The sequence below is a fragment of the Balaenoptera borealis genome (genome assembly GCF_965194805.1).
Source record: "Balaenoptera borealis genome assembly, chromosome: 3".
In the NCBI taxonomy this organism is placed as follows: Eukaryota; Metazoa; Chordata; class Mammalia; order Artiodactyla; family Balaenopteridae; genus Balaenoptera; species Balaenoptera borealis.
Window position 1 is genome coordinate 84,391,438 of NC_138866.1, and position 27,178 is coordinate 84,418,615.

The 27,178-nt window shown below is 40.5% G+C and overlaps 1 protein-coding gene across 2 annotated transcripts in view; it reads left to right on the forward strand.

The window, feature by feature from the left end:
• RTF1 (RTF1 homolog, Paf1/RNA polymerase II complex component) overlaps positions 1 to 25,762 on the forward strand; it is a 45,048-nt gene extending 19,286 nt beyond the window's left edge. For both annotated transcript variants that reach the window (XM_082387338.1, XM_082387339.1), the window contains 16 exons: positions 4,623 to 4,770; positions 6,161 to 6,365; positions 13,576 to 13,690; positions 14,369 to 14,480; positions 16,068 to 16,203; positions 16,697 to 16,874; positions 18,392 to 18,474; positions 19,643 to 19,730; positions 19,824 to 19,931; positions 20,514 to 20,591; positions 21,112 to 21,233; positions 21,389 to 21,446; positions 21,889 to 21,966; positions 22,440 to 22,535; positions 23,271 to 23,382; positions 23,627 to 25,762. In XM_082387338.1, the coding sequence (XP_082243464.1) occupies positions 4,623 to 4,770; positions 6,161 to 6,365; positions 13,576 to 13,690; positions 14,369 to 14,480; positions 16,068 to 16,203; positions 16,697 to 16,874; positions 18,392 to 18,474; positions 19,643 to 19,730; positions 19,824 to 19,931; positions 20,514 to 20,591; positions 21,112 to 21,233; positions 21,389 to 21,446; positions 21,889 to 21,966; positions 22,440 to 22,535; positions 23,271 to 23,382; positions 23,627 to 23,733 (1,824 nt within the window). In that variant the 3' untranslated portion in view covers positions 23,734 to 25,762. The remainder of the gene's footprint in view (positions 1 to 4,622; positions 4,771 to 6,160; positions 6,366 to 13,575; positions 13,691 to 14,368; positions 14,481 to 16,067; positions 16,204 to 16,696; positions 16,875 to 18,391; positions 18,475 to 19,642; positions 19,731 to 19,823; positions 19,932 to 20,513; positions 20,592 to 21,111; positions 21,234 to 21,388; positions 21,447 to 21,888; positions 21,967 to 22,439; positions 22,536 to 23,270; positions 23,383 to 23,626) is intronic.
• Positions 25,763 to 27,178: the final 1,416 nt, after the last annotated feature.

Below are 27,178 nucleotides of genomic sequence, written 5' to 3' on the forward strand. Positions count from 1 at the left end.
AGGTGGTCAAGGTGGTATTATTATTCCTACTTTACAGATAAGGAAACAGTCTCAGGTTGAGGGCTTGGGCCTTTATTCCAATTCTTTTAACCTCTAGTCCCATAGTTTATCACTAGCCCAGCTGTTCTTCTTGAACCCTACTTACCAGTATTTCATTTCACTGTAAATTCGTTTCAGGAGTAACTGGGCTGCAATGGTTTCTACTCTGGGTCCTGAGACCTGGAATATGATCTTCCTTGTCCATTAGCGATAACCTCTCTGAAATGTTGACGTTTCTTTGCTTTTCTGCCTCCAGGATAAAAGTACTCAGCATGTCAATGGCACCCAAGTCCAAGGCAACCACTCCCCACCCCATGTTCCTTCCTGTCTTTCAGCTGAATGCCAGGAAGGTCAGCTGCTTCCCAGAGTAGGGACCTGCTTATAACAACCCCTACACTCTCAGTCTGGCACAGGGTTATGTAGTACTTTCTAACCCTCCTTGTATCATTAGATAATTGCCGTCCATTAGAGTATCAGTTACAGCAGTGAGAGTCAAAGTGCTAATCTCTTTTAATTTATTAGTTAAGAAGACATCTTCCTTCTAGTCACTGTTTTAGGTTTTCATCACTGCATTATACGTAATACTTTCCTGGTGTTTTGTGTGAGCCTGCATGCATGTAGAATGCTTGGGAAAAGCAGGGTGTCAGAGTGTATTAGAGTCCTGACTGACAGTGGACCCTTTCCCTTTCCCAGATTGTTTTTAAGCAGCTCTCCTTGGGGGATGCTCTGGCCTCTGTACTCAGATGCAGATCAGCAGGCACTCATTTTCTCATTCTTGCCTTCTGTGTGGTGCATTTTAGGGCACTTTTAAGGTCATAACAGAGCTTGCCTTTCAGTGAAGCCATAGTTCCCAAAACAAATTAAGAAAAGCCAGGTCATTTCTTCTACTCTCTGATGGATGGGGAAAGCCTGAGAGCATCTCTTTAATCCTGTACTGTACTCTTTAGACTCCATTTACTACCACACTCTGGCAATGAAAGAATAAGTTTTCCTTCTGTCTTGGAGTCAACAGAATAAGGCTTTTGCAGGAATAGGTGAGCAATCTCTGGGCTAATGGCTGGGTTAAGATATTTCTATGCCAGTTTTGCCTACCACAAGTCTTGACCATCTCCTTTATGGTTTATTAGATTCTGTGATCTTGAGAGAAGAGGTACTGGGCAAATATTTAAAATATGTGCTCAGACCAAAAAAACACTCAGGAGCCTCTGGTTTAAAGGAGTAAATGTAAAATATTACAAATACGATCTACTCTGCAGGAAAAAAAATCTTTTGGGAAATTATCAGTACCCATTTGGGTCTCTTTCTCTACATTAAATAGGAGTAATGAGACTGGTCCCCATATTTTAAGTGATTATTTTATTTCCCTAAAACCCTGTCATATATAGTGAGTTTGGTTGTTTGCCATTGGCATGACAGACTCTATTGAGTTAGCCTCATGGGAGGTGAGGCACCTTTGTCATCTCATTTCTTTTGAAAATTGTGTTGGAAGGAAAAAGACCAAGGTTCCCTTCCCACACTCAGGTTCAGCCAGGCAAGCCCTTGTTAAATTGAAACATTTTACTTCTTCTATTTTAACTCTTATCTTTTCTCTCTCCCCTCCAGGGGATAAGCATCATAGGCTATAGATGACAGTTGCTAAACTTAGGCAATGGCAGATTGCAGCAGATAGACAGTGGAAGGATAAGGAAACCAGATAGCTTTCTAGCACCTCCTGAATTCGATTCACCTGTGTGACTTCACATTTAAGCCTTTTTTTTACTCTCATACACAATCCCCCTTTTCCCCCCACCCTGGAAGTTCAGAATTTGGCTCTGTTGCAGGTGAGAAATCCAAATCTGTAGGTGAAAATAGATCTAGCCACTCTAACACACATGTGACCCTGGTAGCTCACCCTTTATGCTCTCAGCCTTTTCATATTCCCATTAGGTAGAAGTACAAAGGGACTTCTTTGTACAAAGAAGGGATTTCTGTACAAAGAAGTACAAAAAGATACCCTGTTTAGAAGCGATGGGTCATGCTCATTTTCATAACCAACCAATGAATACTGACTATTATGTGCATAGTTGTGCTATTTCCTATAAACAAAGCCAATGCAAAAGATGTTTTATACATTATTGCCTCTAGTAATATCTGTATTCTCAGCATAGGAAGTTGATATATTTTAGTGCAGTTAACTATGAAACTGAACACTTTGGCCTCTTTTGGATTCTTTCAAACTGACCTAAAAAGTATCTTTCTTGAATGATTAAGATTTCAAATGGTTGAAAAATAGCTTTTAGAAGAGAAGCATTAGGATTTCTTTCTAAATAGTGATCTAAGTGTTGAATTGTTAAAAGTTTGAGAAGTAAATTCACTTATAAAGAGAATTGGCTGTTAATGTATATCACTTAATTCATAAGTGGTATATTACTTAATATATCATTTATTCACTTAATATATCATTCTAGAACATGGAGCTGTTTTATTTTCACTTGTCCCTTCTTCCTAGCTCCTGAGTACAAAAATAAAGTGGCAATTAAAATAACTAAGAGTAAATTAAAATAAAAAATCAGAAGATTAAAATAGTGCCCTTTCACAATATTTTATCAACGTAAATTAACAGACTGTAGTCCTTAAAAATAGCTCACCTGGAACATTTCTAAGTTGGAAACCTCATCAGAACTATCCCTCCACCCAACACCCCCCAAAAAACTCCAAAATAAATTTACTTCTGATCTTGGCTATTGTGAGGTAGGAGGTAGATTTATGATCACATTATAGAAGGAGCAAAGACTTGGTGCTTTTGTTAAACATTAGATGTAGAATTTTTATGTTAGGTGGCGCAGTGGTTGAGAGTCTGCCTGCCAATGCAGGGGACACGGGTTCGAGCCCTGGCCTGGGAAGATCCCACATGCTGCAGAGCAGCTGGGCCCGTGAGCCACAGTTACTGAGCCTGCGCGTCTGGAGCCTGTGGTCCGCAACAAGTGAGGCCGCGGTGGTGAGAGGCCTGCGCACTGCGATGAAGAGTGGCCCCCGCTTGCCACAACTAGAGAAAGCCCTCACACAGAAACGAGGACCCAACACAGCCATAAATAAATAAATTAAATAAATTTAAAAAAAAAAAAAGAAAAAAAAATTTTTATGTTAATACCAGATTTGTAATTCAATCTGTGATGATGGAAAGATGAATATTATTTTGATTTTTTATCCTCCCCCTCCTTGGTTGGTTGGTTTGTTTATTTAGTATTGTCTCAGTTTGTTTTACAATTTCCAGGGTTTTTTTTTCAATATTTATTGAAATATAGTTGATTTACAATGTTGTGTTAGTTTCAGGAGTACAGCAAAGTGATTCAGTGTTTTTATATGTACTTTTAAATAATTTAATTTAATTTTTTATTTTTTAAAATAAATTTATTTATTCATTTATGGCTGCATTGGGTCTTCGTTGCTGCGCGGGCTTTCTCTAGTTGCGGCGAGAGGGGGCTACTCTTCGTTGCAGTGCATGTGCTTCTCATTGCGGTGGCTTCTCGCGGGCTCTAGAGCACAAGCTCAGCAGTTGTGGCCTAGTTGCTCCACAGCATGTGGGATCTTCCCGGACCAGGGCTCAAACCCATGTCCCCTGCATTGGCAGGCAGATTCTTAACCACTGCGCCACCAGGGAAGTCCTGAATTTAACTTTATTTTATTTTATATATATATTCTTTTTTAGATTCTTTTCCATTATAGGTTATTATTGAGTATAGTTCCCTGTGCTATACAGTAAGCCCTTGCTGGTTATGATTATTATTTTTAGAGTACATAAAATAAAGTTTCTAAGTAAAGTATTTTTCACCTAAAATCATTATCCTAAATTGACAAGTTAAAATATCAAAGGAGGTATGGTTTAATGTAACTAAATAGTCTCTGTGAATTTAAAAAATGATTTTATGGTCTTTCAGACTTATAATTAAAGTGCTTGATGAAGATGATTTTTTTGGCCTTGGAGTGATCAACTGTGTATTGCCTGCCTGTTATTTTGATAATACAAGTTGCAGGTTCCTTATATGTAGATGTATGGGATCTCCTATTGAAGATCCAATGTAAACATTATGTTGTAGTGTAATATATGCAGATTTTTAAAAATCTATATACATATATATATATATATATATATATATATATATATTTTAATGATCTATGATACTTTCTGACTCCTTGGAGTTGGTACCAGTGATACTACCATCCATGCCAAAGAGTGGCCTTCATCATTTTCTCCCTGTGTTTTCTGAAGTTTTCTCTTGCTAAAAAGCTTTATTCCCTGCTTTCCTGGGGCCCACTCCAGAACTCAACCATGCAGTGTGTACTGAAACCCAGACATACCAATTTATGTTTATTATATCAGTTATCTACTGACATTAAGAAATTACAAACCAGAGGTTATGAAGTTTTAACAAAGGTTTCAAGATTCAATATCTTTCATCTTATAAAGTGTATTTGTTTCGTATCCAAAGCAGTAGAGACTTGTAATCATTTTGATGAATGTCAGAGACTCTTAACTCTTGAAACTTACAGGTTTTCTCAATAAAATCCCTGGTTCAATTTTCCTTTTTCTTTTTTCCTTGTAGTGGACTTTTGGGAGCAATAAAAATAAGAAGAAAGGAAAAGCCAGAAAAATAGAGAAGAAAGGAACCATGAAGAAACAGGCCAATAAAACTGCTTCCTCAGGCAGTTCGGACAAAGACAGTTCAGCTGAGAGCTCAGCCCCTGAGGAAGGTGAGTCAAGTGGTGCAGACTTGGGAGTGAACTCTTATTTAGTAGAAGCTGCAGAGTCAGAAATGGAGGGAAAAGGTGCCTGCATTACAATTATAGCATGGCCTCTGCCTTTATTGCAGGGGTCTCTAATCTTTTCAGTGGTCATGGTCTGTTTAGGATCTGAATGAAGCAAGAAAAATACATGCATTCCAAAGCGTTAGTGAGGCCCTTGAAACCCATCCAGGAAACCCATGAGGATTCCCTGCATTAGAGTCTCCATTCACCTTAACTTGAGTGCCTTCTCTTTCCTTTTTCTTGGTTATTCATAGGGGGAAAATCCTTGAACCAGATACAAAACTCAGTAAAAAATGTTGTTTCGAAATGAGAATTTTTACTAACACTAGTTTGAAAGTGAACTTGTTCCAGGACTAAAATGGTAAACTTTATATTTGTTTTGAGTAATAATGTTTATATACAAACTGGCTTGTACAGAATTGGCCTAACCTGCTTTTTAAGCACATGCCTGTGAATGTTAGCTCAAATTGAGTCAAGCACAAAATTGCTAGTTTAACTTAATAAATACTCAGTTACAATATGTAATGCTTTTTTCCATCACCCTTAGTCCTACCAAGATCCAATATCATTAGGAATTCACTAATCAATCTAATGACTTATTAAAACATTGATTTTTTTAAATGCCAACTAATAAATGTAGAAGAAAGTATAGTTAGACAATCACCATTTTCAACCATCATAGTAATAATTGATTTACTGAAGTGTTATCGATGAGTGTTAAAACCACTGGATGATAGTTTGTTGAGGAACAAGATGTTTACACAATCTCAAAGCGTCTCCCTATACTTATTATGAAAATTGAATATGGACTATATGTCAGATAATGCTATTTCTTAAATGTTAAATTTCCTGAGTTTGATCATTGTATACGTGGTTATATAAGAGACTGTCCTTTTTACAAGAAGTATTTAGGGGTGAAAGGTCACAATCTCTGCAGCTTACTCTCAGTTCAGCAAAATAAATGATAAAAATGTGTAAATTGTTTTATGTATGTAGACAGAAAGTGAATTGGCAATGTTAACAATGGGTGAACCTAAGTAACAGATGTACGGGAGTTGAATTATTCTTGCAACTTTTTTCTGTAGGTCTGTAATTTTTTCAAAATACAAAAGTCAAATTAAAAAGATCATGCTGGTTTCTTAATCCAGCCTAAGTTTCTGTAACCTGTGTTTGCATTTGCCAAAGGCAGACCAAGGGTTTTCCCAAGGGAGGTGAGATGCCCATGTTCCACTTCACCTAGAAGAGCCAAGGGGTAATGATTATCAACACTGTGGGGCCACCTGTGGCTCTGTCTTCTGCAGCATCACCTAACCTTGTGTTTGGTCCTTTGTTGCAGGTGAAGTGTCAGATTCTGACAGCAACAGCTCCTCCTCCAGTTCAGATTCAGACTCTTCCTCAGAAGATGAGGAATTCCATGATGGCTATGGAGAAGACCTCATGGGAGATGAGGAAGACAGGGCCCGTCTGGAACAGATGACAGAAAAGGAGAGAGAGCAAGAACTGTTCAACCGCATAGAGAAGAGGGAGGTGTTAAAAAAAAGGTAAAGTGGTAGTTCCTTAATGATAAAATAAAATAATAAAGTAATTTCCCAGAGTTCACATTTGGAGCCCTGTCTTCACAGGATTCAAGACTTGAAATTTCTCCTCATTATTTATGAGTTAGGAATCTGACTATCCTCCCAGCATGCTTTTTGTATTTTTTTTTAAACTCAAATGTTAAATTGCTTTTTGATATACAAAGCTGCTTCAGTATTTTGGATTACTTTTGCCATATTTAAATGGCAGAAGTTTTTCCTCATCTCCTAACAGAATTTCAAGGTGAAAATAAACTTGACTTTGTCTCAGGAGATAAAATAGTCCTCACAATTTGGATCCTTCCCTACCTACCTAATATTGCGAAAGAAACAGAAGCATTTTCCTTGGCAGCAGTTAGTCCCATTTCGTCTGGGAGCCTGTCTGTCCCTTCTGGAGACCATATTAAGTCTGGTGAGTTATCCTAGACAAGAATGTTTGGCTTTCAGTCAGCAGCAAGTAATAGACATTTGTTTTGAGTGTGAATGCTTCCACGGTTACCTGTATTGGAACAAACAGGACTTAAGAAACGACCACAGTTGCCAGATGGTTAAGAATGACTTCTGAAATTTGTATTTCTGAATTGTGGAGAGCATAACAAGAGGTTCTCATATAAGGGCAATAGGGCCCTATGATAAAAGCACAAAGTAGCTCGAGAGTAGTGGGTGGCTGATCTCAAACTTTGGTTTTTTATTTTTCACCTTATATGAATGAGGCAGTTGACTGACTGATTCAGTGACTTTTTTAGTGATTGGGAGAATGTTTACAGTGATGATAATTAAGACAGAAGTTCAGAGCCATTCACAGAAAATGGAGGTTTTTGTAGTTCATTTGTTTAGGTACAAGGCAGTACAATATGGTAACTCAGAAACTTTCTACATCTTTTTAATGTAAACACCATCAGCATCCTGTTTTATAGCCAGCAACACCAGTAGTGAGGTATCATTTTTGGTTGTTAGATTCTTCACCTATTCTAGAGCTTCCTCTTTTTTTATTTAAATTTTTTTTTTTTAAAGGTAAGTGCAGGCAGCATAAAGGTAGCTTGGTTGTTCAAAGAGCACTGACATTTTCCATCAGAAAGTCTAGGCTCGGGACTTCCCTGGTGGTCCAGCGGTTAAGGATCTGCCTTCCAATGCAGGGGATGCGGGTTCGATCCCTGGTCAGGGAACTAAGATCCCACGTGCCGCAGGGCAACTAAGCCTGCGCGCTCTAGAGCCTGCACCTGCAGCTGTAGAGCCCGCTGCCACAGCTACTGAGCCCGTGTGCTCTGGAGCCCGTGCACCACAAGGAAACATCCCACATGCTACAACGAAGATCCCGTGTGCTGCAACTAAGACCCAATGCAGCCAAATAAATAAATATTTTTTTAAAAAAAGAAGAAGAAAGAAAATCTAGGCTCAAGTCAGACTCACTGGCTAGGTTATCTGAATTAGTCACTTACCCTCCTCCTGCCTCAGCTTCCTTGTTGAGGATTGTTGTAAGTCCTCAGTAAGATAATACATATAAGAACATAATGTAAATATAAGCTGTTAACTTTTTTAAAATTGAAGTATAGTTGATGTACAATATTATATAAGTTACAGATGCATAATTTAGTGATTCACAGTTTTTAAAGGTTATACTCCACTTATAGTTATTATAAAATATTGACTATATTCCCTGTGTCATACAATATATTGCCCCTCCCTGCTTCCCTCTCCCCACTGGTAAGCACTCGTTTGCTCTCTATATCTATGAATCTGTTTCTTTTTTGTTATATTCACTAGTTTGTTGTATTTTTTAGATTTCACATATAAGTGATAGCATACAGTATTTGTCTTTCTGTGTCTGACTTATTTCACTTAGCATAGTCTCCTCCGAGTTCATCCATGTTGTTGTAAATGGCAAAGTTTCATTCTCTTTTATGACTGAGTAGTATTCTATTGTATGTATATACACCACATCTTCTTTATCCATTCATTCCATATTTTGGCAATTGTAAATAATACTGCTATGAACATGGCGGTGTATGTATCTTTTCGAATTAGCATTTTTGTGTTTTTCAGGTATATACCCAGGAGTGGAATTGCTGGGTCATATGGTAGTTCTATTTTTAGGTTTTTCTTTTTTTTTTTTAATATTTTAAAGAATATTTATTTATTATTATTATTTTTTTTGGTTTCTTTTTTTTTTTAACATCTTTATTGGAGTATAATTGCTTTACAATGGTGTGTTAGTTTCTGCTTTGTAACAAATTCAATCAGTTATACATATACATATATCCCCATATCTCTTCCTTCTTGCATCTCCCTCCCTCCCACCCTCCCTATCCCACCCCTCTAGGTGGTCATAAAGCACTGAGCTGATCTCCCTGTGCTATGCGGCTGCTTCCCACTAGCTATCTATCTATTTTACGTTTGGTAGTGTATATATGTCCATGCCACTCTCTCACTTCGTCCCAGCTTCCCGTTCCCCCTCCCCGTATCCTCAAGTCCATTCTCTAGTAGGTCTGCATCTTTATTCCTGTCTTGCCCCTAGGTTCTTCATGACCTTTTTTTTTTTTTTTAAGATTCCATATATATGTGTTAGCATACGGTATTTGTTTTTCTCTTTCTGACTTACTTCACTCTGTATGACAGTCTCTAGGTCCATCCACCTCACTACAAATAACCCAGTTTCGTTCCTTTTTATGGCTGAGTAATATTCCATTGTATATGTGTGCCACATCTTCTTTATCCATTCATCTGTTGATGGACACTAAGGTCGCTTTCATGTCCTGGCTATTGTAAATAGAGCTGCAACGAACATTTTGGTACATGACTCTTTTTGAATTACGGTTTTCTCAGGGTATAAGCCCAGTAGTGGGATTGCTGGGTCGTATGGTAGTTCTATTTTTAGTTTTTTAAGGACCCTCCATACTGTTCTCCATAGTGGCTGTATCAATTTACATTCCCACCAAGAGTGCAAGAGGGTTCCCTTTTCTCCACATCCTCTCCAGCATTTATTGTTTGTAGATTTTTTGATCATGGCCATTCTGACTGGTGTGAGATGATATCTCATTGTAGTTTTGATTTGCATTTCTCTAATGGTTAATGATGTTGAGCATTCTTTCATGTGTCTGTTGGCAATCTGTATATCTTCTTTGGAGAAATGTCTATTTAGGTCTTCTGCCCATTTTTAGATTGAGTTGTTTGTTTTTTTTGATATTGAGCTGCATGAGCTGGTTGTAAATTTTGGAGATTAATCCTTTGCCAGTTGCTTCATTTGCAAATATTTATTATTTATTTATTTATTTAGGCTGCACCGGGCCTTAGTTGCAGCATGCAGGGTTTAGTTGCGGCATGCGAACTCTTAGTTGTGGCATGCATGTGGGATCTAGTTCGCTGACCAGGAATTGAACCCAGGCCCCCTGCATTGGGAGCTCAGAGTCGTACCCACTGGACCACCAGGGAAGTCCCTATTCTTAGTTTTTTTAATTATTATTTATTTTATTTTATTTATTTTTGGCTGCATCGGGTCTTAGTTGAGGCACGCTGGATCTTTCATTGTGGCGCGCGGACTCCTCTCTAGTTGTGGCGTGCAGGCTCCAGGGCATGTGGGCTCTGTAGTTTGCGGCACGCGGGGTCTAGTTGAGGCGTGCAGGCTCAGTAGTTGTGGCGTGCAAGCTTAGTTGCCCCGCGGCATGTAGGATCTTAGTTCCCTGACCAGGAATCAAACCTGCGTTCCCTGCATTGTAAGGCGGATTCTTTACCACTGGACCACCAGGGAAGTCTCTGTTTTTAGAGAAACCTCTGTACTCTTTTCCACAGTGGCTGCGCCAGTTAATTTTCTCCACATCCTCACCAACATTTGTTATTTGTGTTCTTTTTGATGATGGCCATTCTGACAGGTGTGAGGTAATATCTCATTGTGGTTTTGACTTGCATTTCCCTGATGATTAGCAATGTTGAGCATCTTTTCATGTGCCTGTGGGCCATCTGTATTTCCTCTTTGGAAAAATGTCTATTCAGGTCTTCTGCCCATTTTTTAATCAGGTTGTTTGTTTTTTTGATGTTGGGTTGTATGAGCTGTTTATATATATATATATATATATATTTTTTTTTTTTTTGATATTAACCGTGTATCGGTCATATCATTTGCAAATATTTTCTCCCATTCAGTAGGTTGTCTTTTTGTTTTGTTGATGGTTTCCTTTGCTATGCAAAAGCTTTTAAGTTTAATTAGGTCCCATTTGTTTATTTTTACTTTTATTTCCTTTGCTTTAGGAGACATCCAAAAAAAAATACTGCTGCAATTTATGCCAAAGAGTATTCTGCCTGTGTTTTCCTCTAAGAGGTTTATGGTTTCTGGTCTTACATTTAGGTCTTTAATCCATTTTGAGTTTATTTTTGGATATGGTGTTAGAAAATGTTCTGATTTCATTCTTTTACGTGTAGCTGTCCAGTTTTCTCAGCACCTCAGGTATTAACTTAAAAATAACTTCATTGAGATGTAGTTTACACACCATAGACTCTATCCATTGAAAGTGATTGAAAGTGGTTCAGTGGTTTTTTATATATTCATAAAGTTGTGTAGCCATCACCACAATTAATTTCAGAACATTATCATCACCCCAGAAAAAAACCCTGTACTTATTGGTACTCAGTTCCCTCTACTGCCTCCTAGCCTTAGGAAGCCACTAACTTACTTTCTATCTCTATAGATTTGCCTATTTCTGGGCATTTTATATAAATGGAATCATAAATATGTAGTCTTTTGTGCCTGGCTTCTTTCACTTAACATATATTTGAAGTTCATTCATGTAGCATGTATCAGTACTTCATTCCTTTTTATGGCTGAATAATATTCCATTATGTGTATAAACCACATTTTGTTTATCTATTAATCTGTTTTGATATCTTTGCTGTTGTGAATAGTGCTACTATGAACATTCATGTACAAATATTTCAGTATCTATTTTCAATTCTTTTGGGTATATACATAGGAGTGGAATTGCTGAGTCATATGGTAATTTTATGTTTAACTTTTTGAGAAACCACCAAACTGTTTTCCATAGCAGCTGTACCATTTTACATTCCCACCAGCAATGTATAAGAGTTCCAGTTTGTCCACATCCTTGCCAACACTTGTTATTTTTTCTTTTTTTGATAATAGCTATCCTGGAGAATGTGAAGTGTCTTATTGTGGTTTTGATTTGCATTTTCCTGTTGACTAATGATGTTTAGAATCTTTTCAAATCCTTGTTGGAGAAATGTCTGTTCAAGTGCTTTGCCCATTTTTTAATTGGGTTATTTGTCTTTTTGTTGTTGAGTTATAAGAGTTCTTTATATATTCTGGTTACTAGACCCTTATCAGATAACATGATTTGCAAATATTTTCTCCCATTCTGTAGGTTGTAAATTTCACTGTCAAGTATTGTTTAATGCACAAAATTTAAAAATTTTTATGCACAATAAATTTTTTATTTTCTTGCTGCAGCTTTTGGTATCTAAGAATCTTGCCAAATCCACAATCATGAGTATTTACCTGTATGTTTTCTTGTAAGAGTTTTATAGTTGTAGGTCTTATGTTTAGATCATTGATCCATTTTTTAAAATTTTGTATTGGAGTACAGTTGATTTACAATGTTGTGTTAGTTTCAAGTGTACAGCAAAGTGATTCAGTTATACATGTACATATATCTATTCTTTTTCATATTCTTTTCCCATACAGGTTGTTACAGAGTATTGAGTAGAGTTCCTTGTACTATACAGTAGGCCCTTGTTGATTATCTATTTTAAGTATAATAGTGTGTATATGTTAATCCCAACCTCCTAATTTATCCCTCTCCCCCTCATTGATCCATTTTGAGATCATTTTTTGTATATGGTGTGAGGTAAGAGTCCAACTTTATTCTTTGGCATATAGCTATCCAGTTGTCCCAGTACCACTTGTTGAAGAGACTGTTCTTTCCCTAGTCTTGGCACCATTGTTGAAAATCAATTGTTCATGGATATATGGATTTATTTGTTGACTGTATTCTGTTCCATTGATCATTATGTTTATGGTTATGCCAATACCATACTGTTTTGATTACTGTAGCTATGTAGTCAATTTTTAACTTGGGAAGTGTGAAGTGTTAGGAACCTTTGTTCTTCTTCAAAATTGTTTTGGCTATGTGGGGCCCTCTGCATTCCCATAGGAATTTTAGTATCAGCTTATCAATTTCTGCAACAGCAAAAGAAGCAGCTGGGATTTTTATAGGAATTGTGTTGAATCTGTTTATCAAATTTGGAAGTATTGCCGTCTAATATTAAGTCTTTTAATCCATGAATGTGATATCTTTCTACTTACTTAGGTATTATTTAATTTCTTTCAACAATCCTTTAGTTTTGGGTGTAAAAGACTAGCACTTGTTTTGTTGAATTTATTACTAAATATTGTATTCTTTTGGATGCTACTTTAAATGGAATTGTTTTCTTTGTTTCGTTTTTGGATTATTCATTGCAAGTATATAGAAATACAGTTAATTTTTGTATATTGACCCTATTAAGAACTAAGTAAAAACTTTCATAATTGGGGTTATTTTAGAATGTTATGAAAAGAGTTTAATATTTATTATATTCCTTTATTCCTTCCATAAAGTTCCTTAAATTCACACACAAAAAAGTAGTTTTGTTTCATAAAAGCCTGCTTTTTGTTACAGGGAGAGAGCCTAGATTGCATTTGTTTAAGAGAATAGCATATTTATTCACATGTTTGCTGGGGTGGAGCTGAGGGAGGCATTTTTCCTAATGAAGAAAGATGGAGAGTGGTGTTTTTAACATACAGCCTGTGTCTTGACCACCTTAAAAATGTGACAGTGGCTTTCTGTGGCTTCATTATGTTTCTAATGGGACACCATTGGAGCTGATCCAAGAATCAACTATTTTCTTCCATTATGTGAAGTTGAGGAAGAGCAGTGTGTTACCAACAGGATACAACAGTATCCTCAGTATTCTCTCATTTTAAGTCTATTCCACCTTAATGCTTTCAAGTACTTTTGGTGTATTTATATTCAATATTTTTAATGTACTTATAAGTTACATTGGAGTTTCTTACAGGAAACCAAAACATTTATTAACTCCTCCCCAGCACTTACTTCCTTTCTCCTATCTAATAGAAATCAGTCTACAGATATTTCATTGCCACTTAAAAACCAAACAAATATATTTTAAACAGATTTGAAATCAGGAAAAAACTGAAAACAGCCAAAAAGAAAGAAAAGAAAGAAAAAAAGAAAAAGCAAGAAGAGGAGCAGGAAAAGAAGAAACTGACACAGATTCAAGAATCTCAGGTAGGAGATTCAATAGTCCTCGTTATCCAAAGAATAAAACCTCCATTTTGAGTGTGTATGTGTGTTTATATAAAAGATGGGTTTATATTAGTCAGCCTAGGTCAGTTAGTGCAAGACTATTTATGTACTGTCTTCATCTTATAGGTTTCATTAATCTCTGGACATATCATTTCACCATTAGCTGTGCTGTTTAACTCCATGGGAATTCTACTCAGGTCTACATGTAAAAAGCAGCTCATTGGTGTATGAGCACTCCTTAAGGGAAAGTTTGTAAACTTCCTGTCCCGGGTAGCTGAATTGGTTATGATGTTTACTCAGGTGTATGTCATCCTGGACTTGGTAATAAATGTAGCTGGGAAAATTAGTCATCTCTGCATTTATCACAAAAAGCTTTGTTGACAGTATTAACATATATTAGCTGTGATCTAGGGAGTCCTTCCAGGAAGTGTTTATTCTTATACTTCTTAGGCTTTCTGTTTATTAGGCAGGTAAGACAGGGACTGACTTTACTGCTCTATCCTCTTTGTCCACAAGAGGATGCTCTCTCCTCTTAAGCAAATTTCAATTTCTGCAGCCAATATAGATTCACATTGGAGAACTGAATAATTTTTAGGTATAGAGAATGTTATCATCAGCTGTTGGTAAAAAGAGTCATCCTACATATTTTTCCCTTCCCAGGTAACATCCCATAACAAGGAACGACGTTCCAAACGGGATGAGAAACTAGATAAGAAATCTCAAGCCATGGAGGAGCTAAAAGCAGAGCGAGAAAAACGGAAGAACAGAACAGGTAAGTGGGGAAAATGTGATGGCTACTTTGTGTCTTTGATCATATGATTTAACTTCCTGATGCCAATTTTAATTTTTCCCCCTTTTTAGCTCTCTAGTATAGGCAGTTCCAAACACATACAGAGAATAGTATAATGAAACTCCATGAACCCATCCTCCAACTTCAGCAGTCAACTCATAGCCAATCTTATTAAATCTGCACTGCCATCTTCCTTTGGGTTATTTTGAAGTAAATCCCAGCATCATCATATTTCAACCATAAATGTTTCAATATGTGTCTCTAAAAGATAAGGACTCCTATTTTAAACATAACTACAGTACCATTACTACACCTAAAAAAAAGTAACAAATATTTTCTCCCAGTCTGTAGGTTGTCTTTTCATTTTATTTATGGTTTCCTTGGCTGTGCAAAAGCTTATAAGTCTGATTAGGTCCCATGTGTTTATTTTTGCTTTTATTTCTTCCCTGACCAGGGGAATGAGATCTTGCAAGCCCCACAGTCAAAAAAAAAAACCAACACAAAACACTTGTTATAGTTGTTTTTTGTGTGGTTGTGCCATCAAATGAGTACTTTGTTTTATTTTGCTTGTGATCTGTAGAGATGACTTGTTGTTCTGTTCTATGATTATACACGATGCAAGGTTCCAAAGTCAAATCTACTAAGCAAGGTATATTTAGAGAAATTTAGCATCTATAGCCTTCTCTTTCACCCCTTGCCTTCCTCCCATAGTAGACGACCACTTAAAAAAAATTTTTTTATATCCTTCCTTTTTATTTTTTAAACAAAAGGACACAGATTCACCTTCCATCTTAGATTGTTAGTGCATTATACACACTTCTCTCTACCTTGCTTTTTTCACTTAACCATATATTCTAAAGATAACTCTGTAGTTTTTATGTTGAGCAATGGTTAGTAGACTACCTGTTTTTGTAAATAATTTTATTGGAATACAATGATGCCCATTTTTTCATAATTGTGACTACTTTCTGTCTACAGTAACAAAATTGAGTAGTTGATACAGTGACCATATAAAGCCTATCCTAAAAATATTTATGTGTTCATTTAAAACATTTTCTGACTCAGGATGCAGTGTAAGGCTCGGCTCTTTACTTTTTTACAGCTGCAGCGTAGTTCATTGGGTGGATGTGCTAGAGGTGATTCAGCCACTCCCCTTTGTAGACATTTGGGTTGTTTTCAGTCTCCTGCTATTACAAATAGTACTGTAAACTCAAAGTAAGTTTTTCCTGAAAGACTCTCTGAAGACATCTTAAGTTTTTCCCCAATTTTCCTGCCAATCTTCAAGTGCCTTGAGAGAAATAAAAGACAACTGTCAGTAGAGTTGGTGACCCTTTTTGCCCACTTAGTGACAGTCTTCCAGCCCTTTTTTCTGTCTACTGCGGCTTGACATTTGGTGCGACTTAAACTTTCTGGTTAACGCACTTGTTAACACAAGTAATCACAAACCAGGCCAGAGAGGATGGAGCTGTCTATTGAGTCCTTTTCCATGTTCCAGTTCTTTTTCAGGGATGAAAGATGTTTCAGCTTCTTATTGAGAGAATCTAGGTAAACATTTCCTCTTTTTTTAAGCTGAGCTCCTCGCCAAGAAACAGCCATTAAAAACCAGTGAGGTGTACTCTGACGATGAGGAGGAGGAGGAAGATGACAAGTCCAGTGAAAAGTCAGACCGCTCGTCCCGAACATCGTCATCTGATGAAGAAGAGGAGTAAGCTGTGTACATTTTGGTCTAGTAGTCAGGATAGGTGGGTTCTTCGGGGAAAGGCTTAGTGTAGCTTCCAAATTTCCCCTGTTCGGGTGACGAACTTTGGTTTGGTTCCGTACCCTGAATTGCCGAGCTGGGTTCCCCAGCACATCAGCCCAAACATATACTTCTGCCGTTGGCTCTTAGCCTGTACCCCTGAACATTTCATCAGGGCCAGGCGGGTAGGAGCTGCCTTCATGTCACCCTCAGATTGGCCAGGAGCTTCCATTAGTTTTCCTAGTCTGGTAGGTTATCTGGGATGGCAGCCTCATTTGAGACAGTTCACACTGCTGGTTAGGAATAGGATTCTTTTCCCACTTTCCTGTTGCTTCATTTATTTCTCCTACTGTGTGAAATCACACATACTTCGGTTAAGTTTTAAGAAGTTGATATTATTTATTTACCTTGATCTGTTTTTATGATGCACATTTTTCCCAGTGTCCTTTGTTCCTCACAGGAAAGAAGAGATCCCTCCAAAATCACAACCGGTCTCCTTACCAGAGGAATTGAATCGGGTTCGATTATCACGGCATAAGCTGGAACGTTGGTGTCACATGCCCTTCTTTGCTAAAACTGTCACAGGATGTTTTGTACGGATTGGCATTGGAAACCACAACAGCAAACCAGTTTACCGGGTTAGTGTTTCTTTCCTTGGACAATTGTCCATGTTTTAAATATAATGATTCTTAGCTAGAAGTAGGAACTACTGAACAAATCTGTCACTTTTCCCATTTGATGAGAAAATAGACTCCAATTGAGATGCCCTTAGAACAGTGACAGTCTGAGCCAACCAGAGATCAATTGTGACCTGCTTGCTGCCAAGAGGAGTACTTGGAGCCCAAGGGTCTAGATTTAGAACAATTTTCTCTATCCTTCTTCCATGTAGATGTGAGAAGGCAGACACTTATGAAGTATTTTTCAAGAGTTATGTAATCTGGAAGATTTGTTCATTTGAAAAATAAATGAAAAATTTCCATGTTACATACTAAGTGACTTCTGGAACAGGGAGTTATATTGAGGTTTGAAAAATGACAAACAGGGACTTCCCTGGTGGCACAGTGGTTAAGAATCCGCCTGCCAGCACAGGGGACGAGGGTTCGAGCCCTGGTCCGGGAAGATTCCGCGTGCCATGGAGCAACTAAGCCCGTGTGCTGCAACTACTGAGCTTGCACTCTAGAGCCCGCAAGCCACAACTACAGAAGCCCGTGCGCCTAGAGCCCGTGCTCCACTACAAGAGAAGCCACCGCAGTGAGAAGCCTGCACACCACAACGAAGAGTAGCCCCTGCTCTCCGCAACTAGAGAAAAGCCCATGCGCAGCAACAAAGACCCAATGCAGCCAAAAATTAATTAATTACTTTTTTTAAAAAAAGAATCTGCCTGCCAATAGAGGGGACACAGGTTCGAGCCCTAGGCCGGGAAGATCCCATATGCTGCGGAGCAACTAAGCCTGTGCACCACCACAACTACTGAAGCCCGTGCTCCGCAACAAAGAGAAGCCATCACAGTGAGAAGCCCTCGCACCTCAACGAAGAGTAGCCCCCACTCGCTGCAACTAGGAAAAGACTGTGTGCAGCAACGAAGACCTGACGCAGCCAAAAATAAATAAATAATTTATTTTTTTTAAAAAAAACCCTCCAACCTAATAGAGATTATTTTGTGAGTTCCAGCTCTGCTTCTGTGGTCTAGATGACTAGAACATAGATGTTTGATTTTTTTTCTTTTTGTTTTCGTTTGTTTTGTTCTGGGTTGTTTGGTTTTAACATGTGTTTACCTCCTTCTGTGAGGACCAGGGGCCATGCCATGTCCCAGAAACCTTGGCAACAGAAACAGACCTCATGGTCTTCACACTTGATTGATAAAACTAACCTCTGAAATCCAGGTGCACCCCTTAGTAAGGTAGAATTAAGTTGGAGGGGAAGCTTCCAATGCCCCACCAGGCTCACTGCCTCCTCGCCTGGCGCTTGCTTAACTCTGGGCACAGGTGCCTGGCCGTCTGAGTTCTAAGCCCGAGAAAGGTGCCCAGAACACCTGGCAGCTGTGGGCTTCTCTCAGCGCAGGGTCACCCATCTGCACTCACGCAGAGGGAGCCAGAGGGCGGGGTGGAGAGCTCTGAAGGAGTCTGTTGTGATTGGTGTCTCTGTCGTCCCTTAGGTTGCTGAGATCACGGGTGTAGTGGAAACCGCCAAAGTTTACCAGCTTGGTGGCACCAGAACAAACAAAGGGCTACAGCTACGGTAGGAGAGGTGCTTCCGTGGCAGCTTCTGCTCCCGCTGCACACAGGCACTGCCCGTTGGGGCTGTTATTCACTCCCAGTGTGATGTTTCTTGTTACAGTAATACTGTTTGTGTTATCCCCGCAGGGGACTTGGAGGGAAACTTGTATTCTGCCTTTGCCTATAGGGAAAGTAGGATATATCTCTCTCATAGGGGGAAGTCAGGGATTTGGAGTGGTGGGACACATAGAAGGAAAATGTCAGATTGCGAGACCCCCTCCTCCCAGAATCCTTTAGGCATTACTCAGTGAGCATGGTCAGGAGGCTTGCTTCTGGTCCTGGCTCCATCACTAACCAACTTGATCTTTCACAAGCCAGGTTACCTTTTTGGACTTGGTTTCTGCTTCAATAACATGGTATTGACTGAATGCTGGCTACATGCCACAGTTCTAGGCATCAGGATAGAAGCGAGAACAAAATACACACACAAATCCCTATCCTCTTGGAGCCTGAAAATTCTAAAGGCCCTATATGGGAAGGAATAGAAGTAGCTGGCCAGGTGACTGCAAATAGTGGGTCATAGACAAGGCTCTGCCATGGCCTTATTTGGCCTCTCTGGTCTCTCTGTTCCCTTCTCCCATTCCCATCATTTCTCCTGGGCTGTTTGAAAAGAGCCAGTTGGGGTGGGCAGCAGCCATGATGTGCCGAGAGTGACTATCTCCGGGAGGATGGCACTGACTCACGTGGCCAGCACAGGAGTCAGTAGAACGGCAGTGTTCTTTCTTTCTAGGGACAGAGCTTCCTTGTCATTCAGATATCTATGTAATATTTCATATTCTTGATGCCAGTTGACTGATGGATTTTATTGTAAATGGACTTTTGAAGTACTGGCCAAATCCACTTGTTTCCAGGGCTCACTTTGATTCTTAATCCCTGCTGCCCGTTAGAACAACCTGGGAGGGGTTTTTTGTGTGTGCAGTTTCAGTGCCTGGTTCCTACTCCCAGAGATTCTGATTCAGTTGATCTAGAGTGGTGCTTTGGCACTAGAAGTTTTGTAAATATTCCTAGATGATTCTAAAGGGTAGCTAGGATGGAAACCCACAGAGACACGTGGTGTACAGTCTGGTGGGGTTGCTCTTCTGGCGCTGCAGTCAACATACCCACTCCTGAAGCTGCTCTTTTTCGTGTAGGCACGGCAGTGACCAGCGAGTGTTCCGCCTAGAGTTTGTCTCAAACCAGGAGTTCACTGAAAGCGAATTCATGAAGTGGAAAGAAGCGGTAAGTGGAGAGACAGCACCTCCCTAGCAGTTGTTGATGAAAACACTGAGAGAGCCTCTTTGCAAAATAACCTTTTATCATGTTTTGGTCCAGATGTTCTCTGCTGGCATGCAGTTGCCCACTCTGGATGAAATCAATAAGAAGGAATTATCTATTAAAGAAGCTCTTAATTATAAATTCAATGACCAGGACATTGAAGAGGTAAGAAACCTGGTCCCCCAGAGTCTGGAGGCTCATCAAGAACCAGTGTTAGAGAAGATCATGCCTTTCTTTTCTTTCCTGTATCTTGACATTTTTGGCTCTGCTACTGTTGCATGAGGAAGAGGGAATACTGATATCGCTACCTTATTATTTATAGTTCATCAAGATTTTCTCCATACATTCTCACTTGAAGTCATAGACTAAGGAAGTGTATTCAAGGTTCAGGGATCTGTATTCTTCTTCTAGGCTTGGTCCTTCAAGAGTTTTCTTTTTCCAAAACATTTTGGTAAAATTCTTTGATCTCTGTTCTCTTGGACAGTGGCTAGCCTGACAGTACAAGATCCTTGGGCTGCTGCTGTTTATTGGTGCATGTTTCTTCCCACTATCCCAGAAGAATCTCCATGACCCCGGAAGCAGCATAGTATCCCTTAGAATGAACTTGCTCTCTCTGTGGGGCATGGCACTGCTATAGGAAGAGCAGCCCCCGTTTAACTAGCTGCTTACCTCCAAAATGGGCTCACCTATCCTGCCTACAAAACTAGTTTAGAAATACCTCACTCTGGTATCTCCTCTCTGGTACAGATTGTAAAAGAGAAAGAAAGATTCAGGAAAGCTCCACCCAACTATGCTATGAAGAAAACGCAGCTCCTAAAGGAAAAGGTGAGGACTTGTGGTTGAACCTCTCTCCCTGTCCTGTAAGGAGATGTGGAAATCAAACTTGTTCACCATCTGTCAAGTTAGTAGTGGCAGGATTGGGAGAAAATGCTGGGCTCAAATGTAAGCAATCTTGGCATCTGGGCAGCATCCTTTGGCTGTTTTCCTGTCTATAAATTGAAACTGATCTTGCTTGTTCCATTTTCCTCATTTTCTAGTCACTTTAGTTTCATGTGTAATGAGATAGACCCCAGGGTAGTATCAGCACTGGGTCTGAACAGACGAATGGTATTGCCAAGCCCAGCTGCGGTGGGTGGTTTTCCATTCTTCACATCAGGGTGGCGTGAGCCTTGTTAGGCTGAGTTAGCCATGTGGGGCCTGGGTTCTACGGTGTTTGTTTTCAGTACTCTTTCACGCCTCCTGTCATTTGTTCATCATGTGAGGTATCTTGCCTGTGCTGGAAGTAATGGGACACTTAATATAGAGCCAGTCATAGCCAAAATCTCACGTGTCTCTCTATGTGCAGGCCATGGCCGAGGACCTGGGGGATCAGGATAAGGCCAAACAAATCCAAGACCAGCTGAACGAGCTGGAGGAACGAGCAGAGGCCCTGGACCGCCAGCGGACCAAGAACATATCTGCTATCAGGTGTGTTACAGATCCTTGGTCCACAATTATCAGGCGAGCCTGTGGCCTTGTACGCACTGTGCTCCAGTGGCTCCACTTATCTCCAGGGTGAGGACTCAGTGGTCCCCTCCCTTCTTTCACAGCACACTGACTCATGCCTCTTACTCACCCCACAGTTACATCAACCAGCGGAACCGGGAGTGGAACATTGTGGAGTCTGAGAAGGCCCTTGTGGTGAGTAAGACAACTTTATCTGGATCACTGAAAATAGTTTTAATTAATAAAACAATATGTAATCTTTTCTGTATCTTGCTTGAGTTTTTCTTTCAATTATTGAAGTAACGTGTACACTTAACACACACATAGTTCCTCTGTAGGCACACATACAACCACATTAGTTATTAATTTATAATAAAAAGCAGCAGTCTTCTGCCCTGTCTTACCCCTCCCCATCTTTAGATTCTACTCCATGCGTATTCATTTTTATCAATTTCCAGTCTTTTTCTTTTGGTTGTTGCCCCCGTAATCTGCTCTGGTGTCCTTAAAGGGAAAAGGATGATAGACAGCCTTTGACTTTTTTCAGGCCCTTGCAGACTGTTATTTATATGTAAGCTTATGATGAATGAGAGGCGGGGGGCAGGAGATACAGTTCTGTAATACATGCTCTCTGTTTCAGGCTGAAAGTCACAACATGAAAAACCAACAGATGGATCCTTTTACCCGGCGACAGTGTAAACCTACCATCGTTTCTAATGTGAGTGCCTAAAGAGAACGTTTTTAGTCAGGACCTAGATTCGGGGACAGAAAATGAATTCCATTAGGAGATTAATAAAGAAGTTAAAAATAATGTTGTCTTAGTGGGATTTGCTTGCCTCAAACTCTTGGGTCTGGATACTTCCTTTTTTTATCTTACTGTAGGACATACAGGTAGTGAAAACCTGGCATGGATTTGTAGAAACCTATGGACTAACCGCCTATGCCAGGGCAGGTTTACCAGTGCAGCAGAGGTGAGGAATGTGTAGGCTGAAGCGCCTAGCTAGGGCCCGTCTGGGCTGGGCTTCAAAGCTTTTAATTGCCCCTTTTTGCAGCCTGGAGGAAAACCCCACTGATCTGCTGATGGGCCCACTGTGGTGCCTGTGATGTTAGTGGTGGTAGGTGGGACAGAAGCTGGTGGTAGGACTGTGTGAGTGTTGAACGATCTCTAAAATAACTTGCATTCTCTCTCAGTCCAGAGACCCGGCTGTTCAAGCTGCCATATTGGCCCAGCTGAATGCAAAATACGGTTCTGGAGTGTTACCAGATGCTCCAAAGGAAATGAGCAAGGCAAGTATACTACTGGAGCTCGGCCGCTGGCCCGGACACCAGAGCAGGCACTTCCTGGGTCGGGTTTGATTGTCCCCACCTGGAGGAACATGGCCTCCCACTTGCAGTCCTTTCTCCATCCTCATTATTTACAAATGTGATAAACAACTACTGAATTCTGGTCAGATGACCTAAATTCTAAACCCAACACCACTACTTAATGAAGGCCTTGACTACGGCTTTAGGCAACTGACCTCTAGCCCTCTAATCCGCATTTTCTCATATGTAAAGTGGGGGTAGTATTATATACCCTGCTTATTTAACTCATAGGACAATTAGAAGGAGTAGTTGACGTGTAAGGATGAGGCAGTTGTAAAAGTGAAAGCTCTTTGAGAACTAAAATGTTAAACCAAGAGAAACTGCCCGTTTAGAAGCCATTTTCTGCCTTTTCCTGAGGAGCCCAAACCGTTCCAGGAATTCCTAAAATCTTGGGTCCAAGGTGGCTTGTTGTCTTAAGCCCACCCTTTCTCCCTCACACCACAGACATGAGCCTTCCCTTCCCTCTCCTCTTTTAGGCTCAGAAAAGAAACCTCTTTGTGGCCTCTTCTGTCCTCCCTCTGAGAGAAGGAATCAGAAAAGGACCTTAGTAGGAAGATCTAATGAGCTTGAGCAGGAGCCTTTACCTTAGTGGTTGCTGCTTCTTGAAGTCCACTTGCATTTATGCTTTTGTAATTACTTTTTCTCTTCACATTGCAGGGTCAGGGAAAGGATAAAGATTTGAATTCTAAGTCAGCCAGTGACCTCTCAGAAGACTTGTTCAAAGTACATGATTTCGACGTGAAGATTGATTTACAAGTTCCCAGCTCAGGTAGGTGAAGGTGCAGATTGGTGATGAGCAAGGACCACGTGGCTCCATGGCTCTCAGCCAGCAAGGAGGCCTGATTTTAGGGAAGAAATGGGGGTGTCTGCTTACCAGTATTTATGGAGACCAGAGTAAGACAGGCTGCAGGTCTGTTTTGAGAGGGAACAGGGACAGTAAGGAAGGCTACCTGAAGGAGTGAAGCACGAGACCAAAGGACCTCAGATGTCGATTTGCCTCTTCTTTCCCATAGAGTCAAAGGCTTTGGCCATCACCTCCAAGGCTCCGCCAGCCAAGGATGGAGCTCCAAGGAGATCTCTGAACTTGGAAGACTACAAAAAACGACGAGGGCTTATTTGAGCGCACCCAGCCTGCTGCTTCTGACCCTGCATGCCCCATCACGGTGTCCCACCTTTCCTCTTTTCCTTTGATTTGCCCTCACTGGGCTGGAGCAGCAGTAGAACTGGGAAGAGACTCCAAACTGCCAGTCACCTGTAATATACACCATGTGCTGTATAGACTTCCCTTGTCTGCACCGTCTCCCACCAACCCCCCCAGGCCCCACCCAGTGTGAACCTGGGCTCTCTTGGGCTTTGTCCATGTCTTTAGATTTGTGTTTGCCTTTTCTTTTTTTTTAAAAAAACCAGCACAGTTCATTGGCCACTCTGCACGCATTCAGTGTTACCGTGGAGCTGGGATTCTTGCTGGAGCCCCTGGCGGTGATAGCAGCAGCACTGGGCAGCCTCCTCTATGGACTGCCTCGGACCCAACCATTGAACATTTGGCACCTGACCCTGTGGAGGGAGTGGGGACTGGGCACCTGCAGTCCTCCTTCCTCTCTCCTCATCTTTCTCTTCTTCCCATCTCTGCGGAAGAAGGGTTTTCAAAATCAATTTAGTTTCCAAAAAGTGTACATTTGTGGGGAGGGAGGGGGTTCTATTTGAGAGAGAGTGTGTATGTGTGTATGTGTCTGTAAGTGTGTGGATTTTTTTATCATTTTTTAAAAATGCAGTACTCTTTGTATCAGTCTGTCATGGGTCTATAGCTGTTTCAGATTTTTTTCAGCTGTACTTGAGCATCTGAAACTGCAAGAAAGAAACTCATTAAATGTGATTCTTCTTACTAAACAGGCCTGACTGCTGTAGCTGTGTAACTTCCCCTCCCCCACCTCCTCTTCCCCATCACCTCCCCACCTTGGAGAAATCTCCCCAGTTTGGCCCCTACCCTGTCGGCTGTGTCCTGGCAGGTGGGAGGGAAGCCCACAGCCAGGTACCAGGGAGGGCAGTGCAGGTGTCTTGCTCAGCCCATGTGTACAGCCCACAGCTTCCTGGCTGAATGTAGAGTGTGTCTATTCCCCACCCCATGCACTTGTCTCTTCCTAGTGATTCTGTTTTGCCATTTCAGCAAGAATAATATTTTGTTCTGTTTTTTAAGAGAAAGTATTCAACATGAATGTGGAGAGAACGAACACAAAGATTTAGGTTGCAAATGTTACAAGCATGTGCAGTTTTGTGTGTGTGTATACATATATATATGGTAAGCATATATATTCTTGTGCAGCTAGGGTGAAGCCAGCAAAGAAGTATGTATGTCTTTATGAAATGTTTGCAAAGAGATAAGCTGACTGCTTGATAATCATTCTCAGGTGTAAAGCTCCAAGTGTAAATAAAAGTGGCATTTAACAGATCTTTTCAGAACAAAGTACAGCTGACTATATAAAACAAGAACTAAGATAAAGGAACAGCTGAGAGCTGCTGATTCCCACAAGAGGGAGAGGCATCTCAAAGCCCTGCTTTGTATTTCGTCACCCCACTTTCTATAAGAAAGTGGGATGATGGGAAATCATGGAGTTAAGTTGTTTTTAAACATAAAAATGAACTTGGTAACTCTTCCGGGTTTAGTAGAGCCTCAGTGTTGCTTTAACTTAGTTTATACTTTTTTTATTTAAGAAAAAGAAAAAAGCAGCAATTGATGGTTTTTAAAAAAGAATTGTGTCTGTAAAATTGATAAATATGACTGTAACACAGCTATGTGGTGGCTGTGACACAGTTTGGTTGGGCAAAGGAGTGGTGATGGACTCATTAAAATCATATATACTTGAATAGTCCATTGACCGAAACTCTTTATAGACTATTGTGTAAATGTGGAATCACAGACTGTTAAACATTGCCTGGACTCCAGCAGAGTCCTGGAAGCTGCTGGGACCTCTCCTGTAGTGACAAACTTGGACTTTTTTTTCTTTCTGGTTTTAAAAGACATGAAATTATAGAATCCATATAATTTGCTGGAGTCATTCTGATCCAACATGTAGATCTGTATTTAGTATCATTTGGATTTGGAGAAGTGTCGGTTACATTATGGCTGTGTAATAAAATTTTTATTAAAACTACATCACACTGTAGCCATTTTGCCACTACCTCCCCACATGCAGCTAATGGAACTTTCATTCTGAGACACCAAAACACAGCAGGGAGCAAAGCCAACCAAAGAAGACCGAACGTTAACTTGTCACCTGAGTAGCCTACTTGGTGATTGGAGTCAAGACTGAGGACTTGTCTGCAGTCTCAGCTGAGGCAGGGCCTCTGACCTGAGATCTGGTCCAGGCATTGGCTTTATCCCACCAGCTGGGCTTCTTGGTGGTTCAGGGTATTTCTTGTGCTGGGGAATCGCAGCAGCAGCCCACTGCTCCACCCCGACCCCACATGTGGTTTCAGTATTGAAGGGTGCAGCACCTAAGTCTGCTTTCTACATTTTTCACTTCCTTCCAAGAAGCAAAAAGGCCAATATCCATATGCCTAGCTCATGATGTATAGGTCTGTTTGTCTTGCTTCTGGCAGGTGCAGGGAAAGTCTACTGCCTGCAACTTCCCTTTGAAAAAAATGCTTTTTTCTTTGTTTCTGTGAAGTCCTGACCTGTCACTCAAACTGTACAGATACTTGTAAATAAACTTTATGCCCTGTTTTAACAAGGGAATCAGATTTAGTCCAAGGACTGCATCCTGAGTGGCAACTCTCAAAAGTCATGCTTTAAAAGTCCAAGAGAGTCTCTCTTTGACTTGGTTTCTCTCCTTCCCCTACTCTTAGCCCTTCACCCCCAAAGTGAAAGTGGCTGTTGTCAAGCCACCTGGTTCCCCAGAAGCCTCTCTGAGATAGTAGTCGTCTAGAGCCAAGGCAACCTCCAACTGGCCTGGTTTACTTCCTACTTTGGAAGATATAATATCACCAAGCTTTAACAGAACTAGGTGGGCCCCTGATACACTGCCTAACACTAGTGAGAGTCTGGTCCTTCCAGCTCTCAGTTGGCTAAGCCACAATTCCTTTGTTAACCTGTTTTCAGCCTGTCATGAGTGTGAAGGGGGAGCCCAGGGGCTGTGAGTGTGGCTATGGTGGAAATACTGATACCCTTCCCTCACGGCCCAAGCTGGGGAGATCTGTAAGGCTCACCACCAACACTGCATGAGGCTGTGTCTCAAACCTTTCTGACCATGTGTTAGCTAGGAAGCAAGATCCTGGATCAACTCTCCTTTAGAGATGGGAAGGTGGAGGTGACAGTCACAATGGTACGAGGCCAGTCCAAGCCTGCCTTTGGTGTTGGGAGAGGTGTGTCCCTGGGGCTCACCCAGCAACTGCGTCTCATGAGGTTTTCTTAAACTCCCTATCACTCCAGCCGCCTGATTTTTGTTTATTTATTTATTTATTTTATTTATTTTTGGCTGCGTTGGGTCTTCATTGCGGTGCGCGGGCTTCTCATTGCGGTGCCTTCTCTTGTCGCAGAGCACGGGCTCTAGGCGTGAGGGCTTCAATGG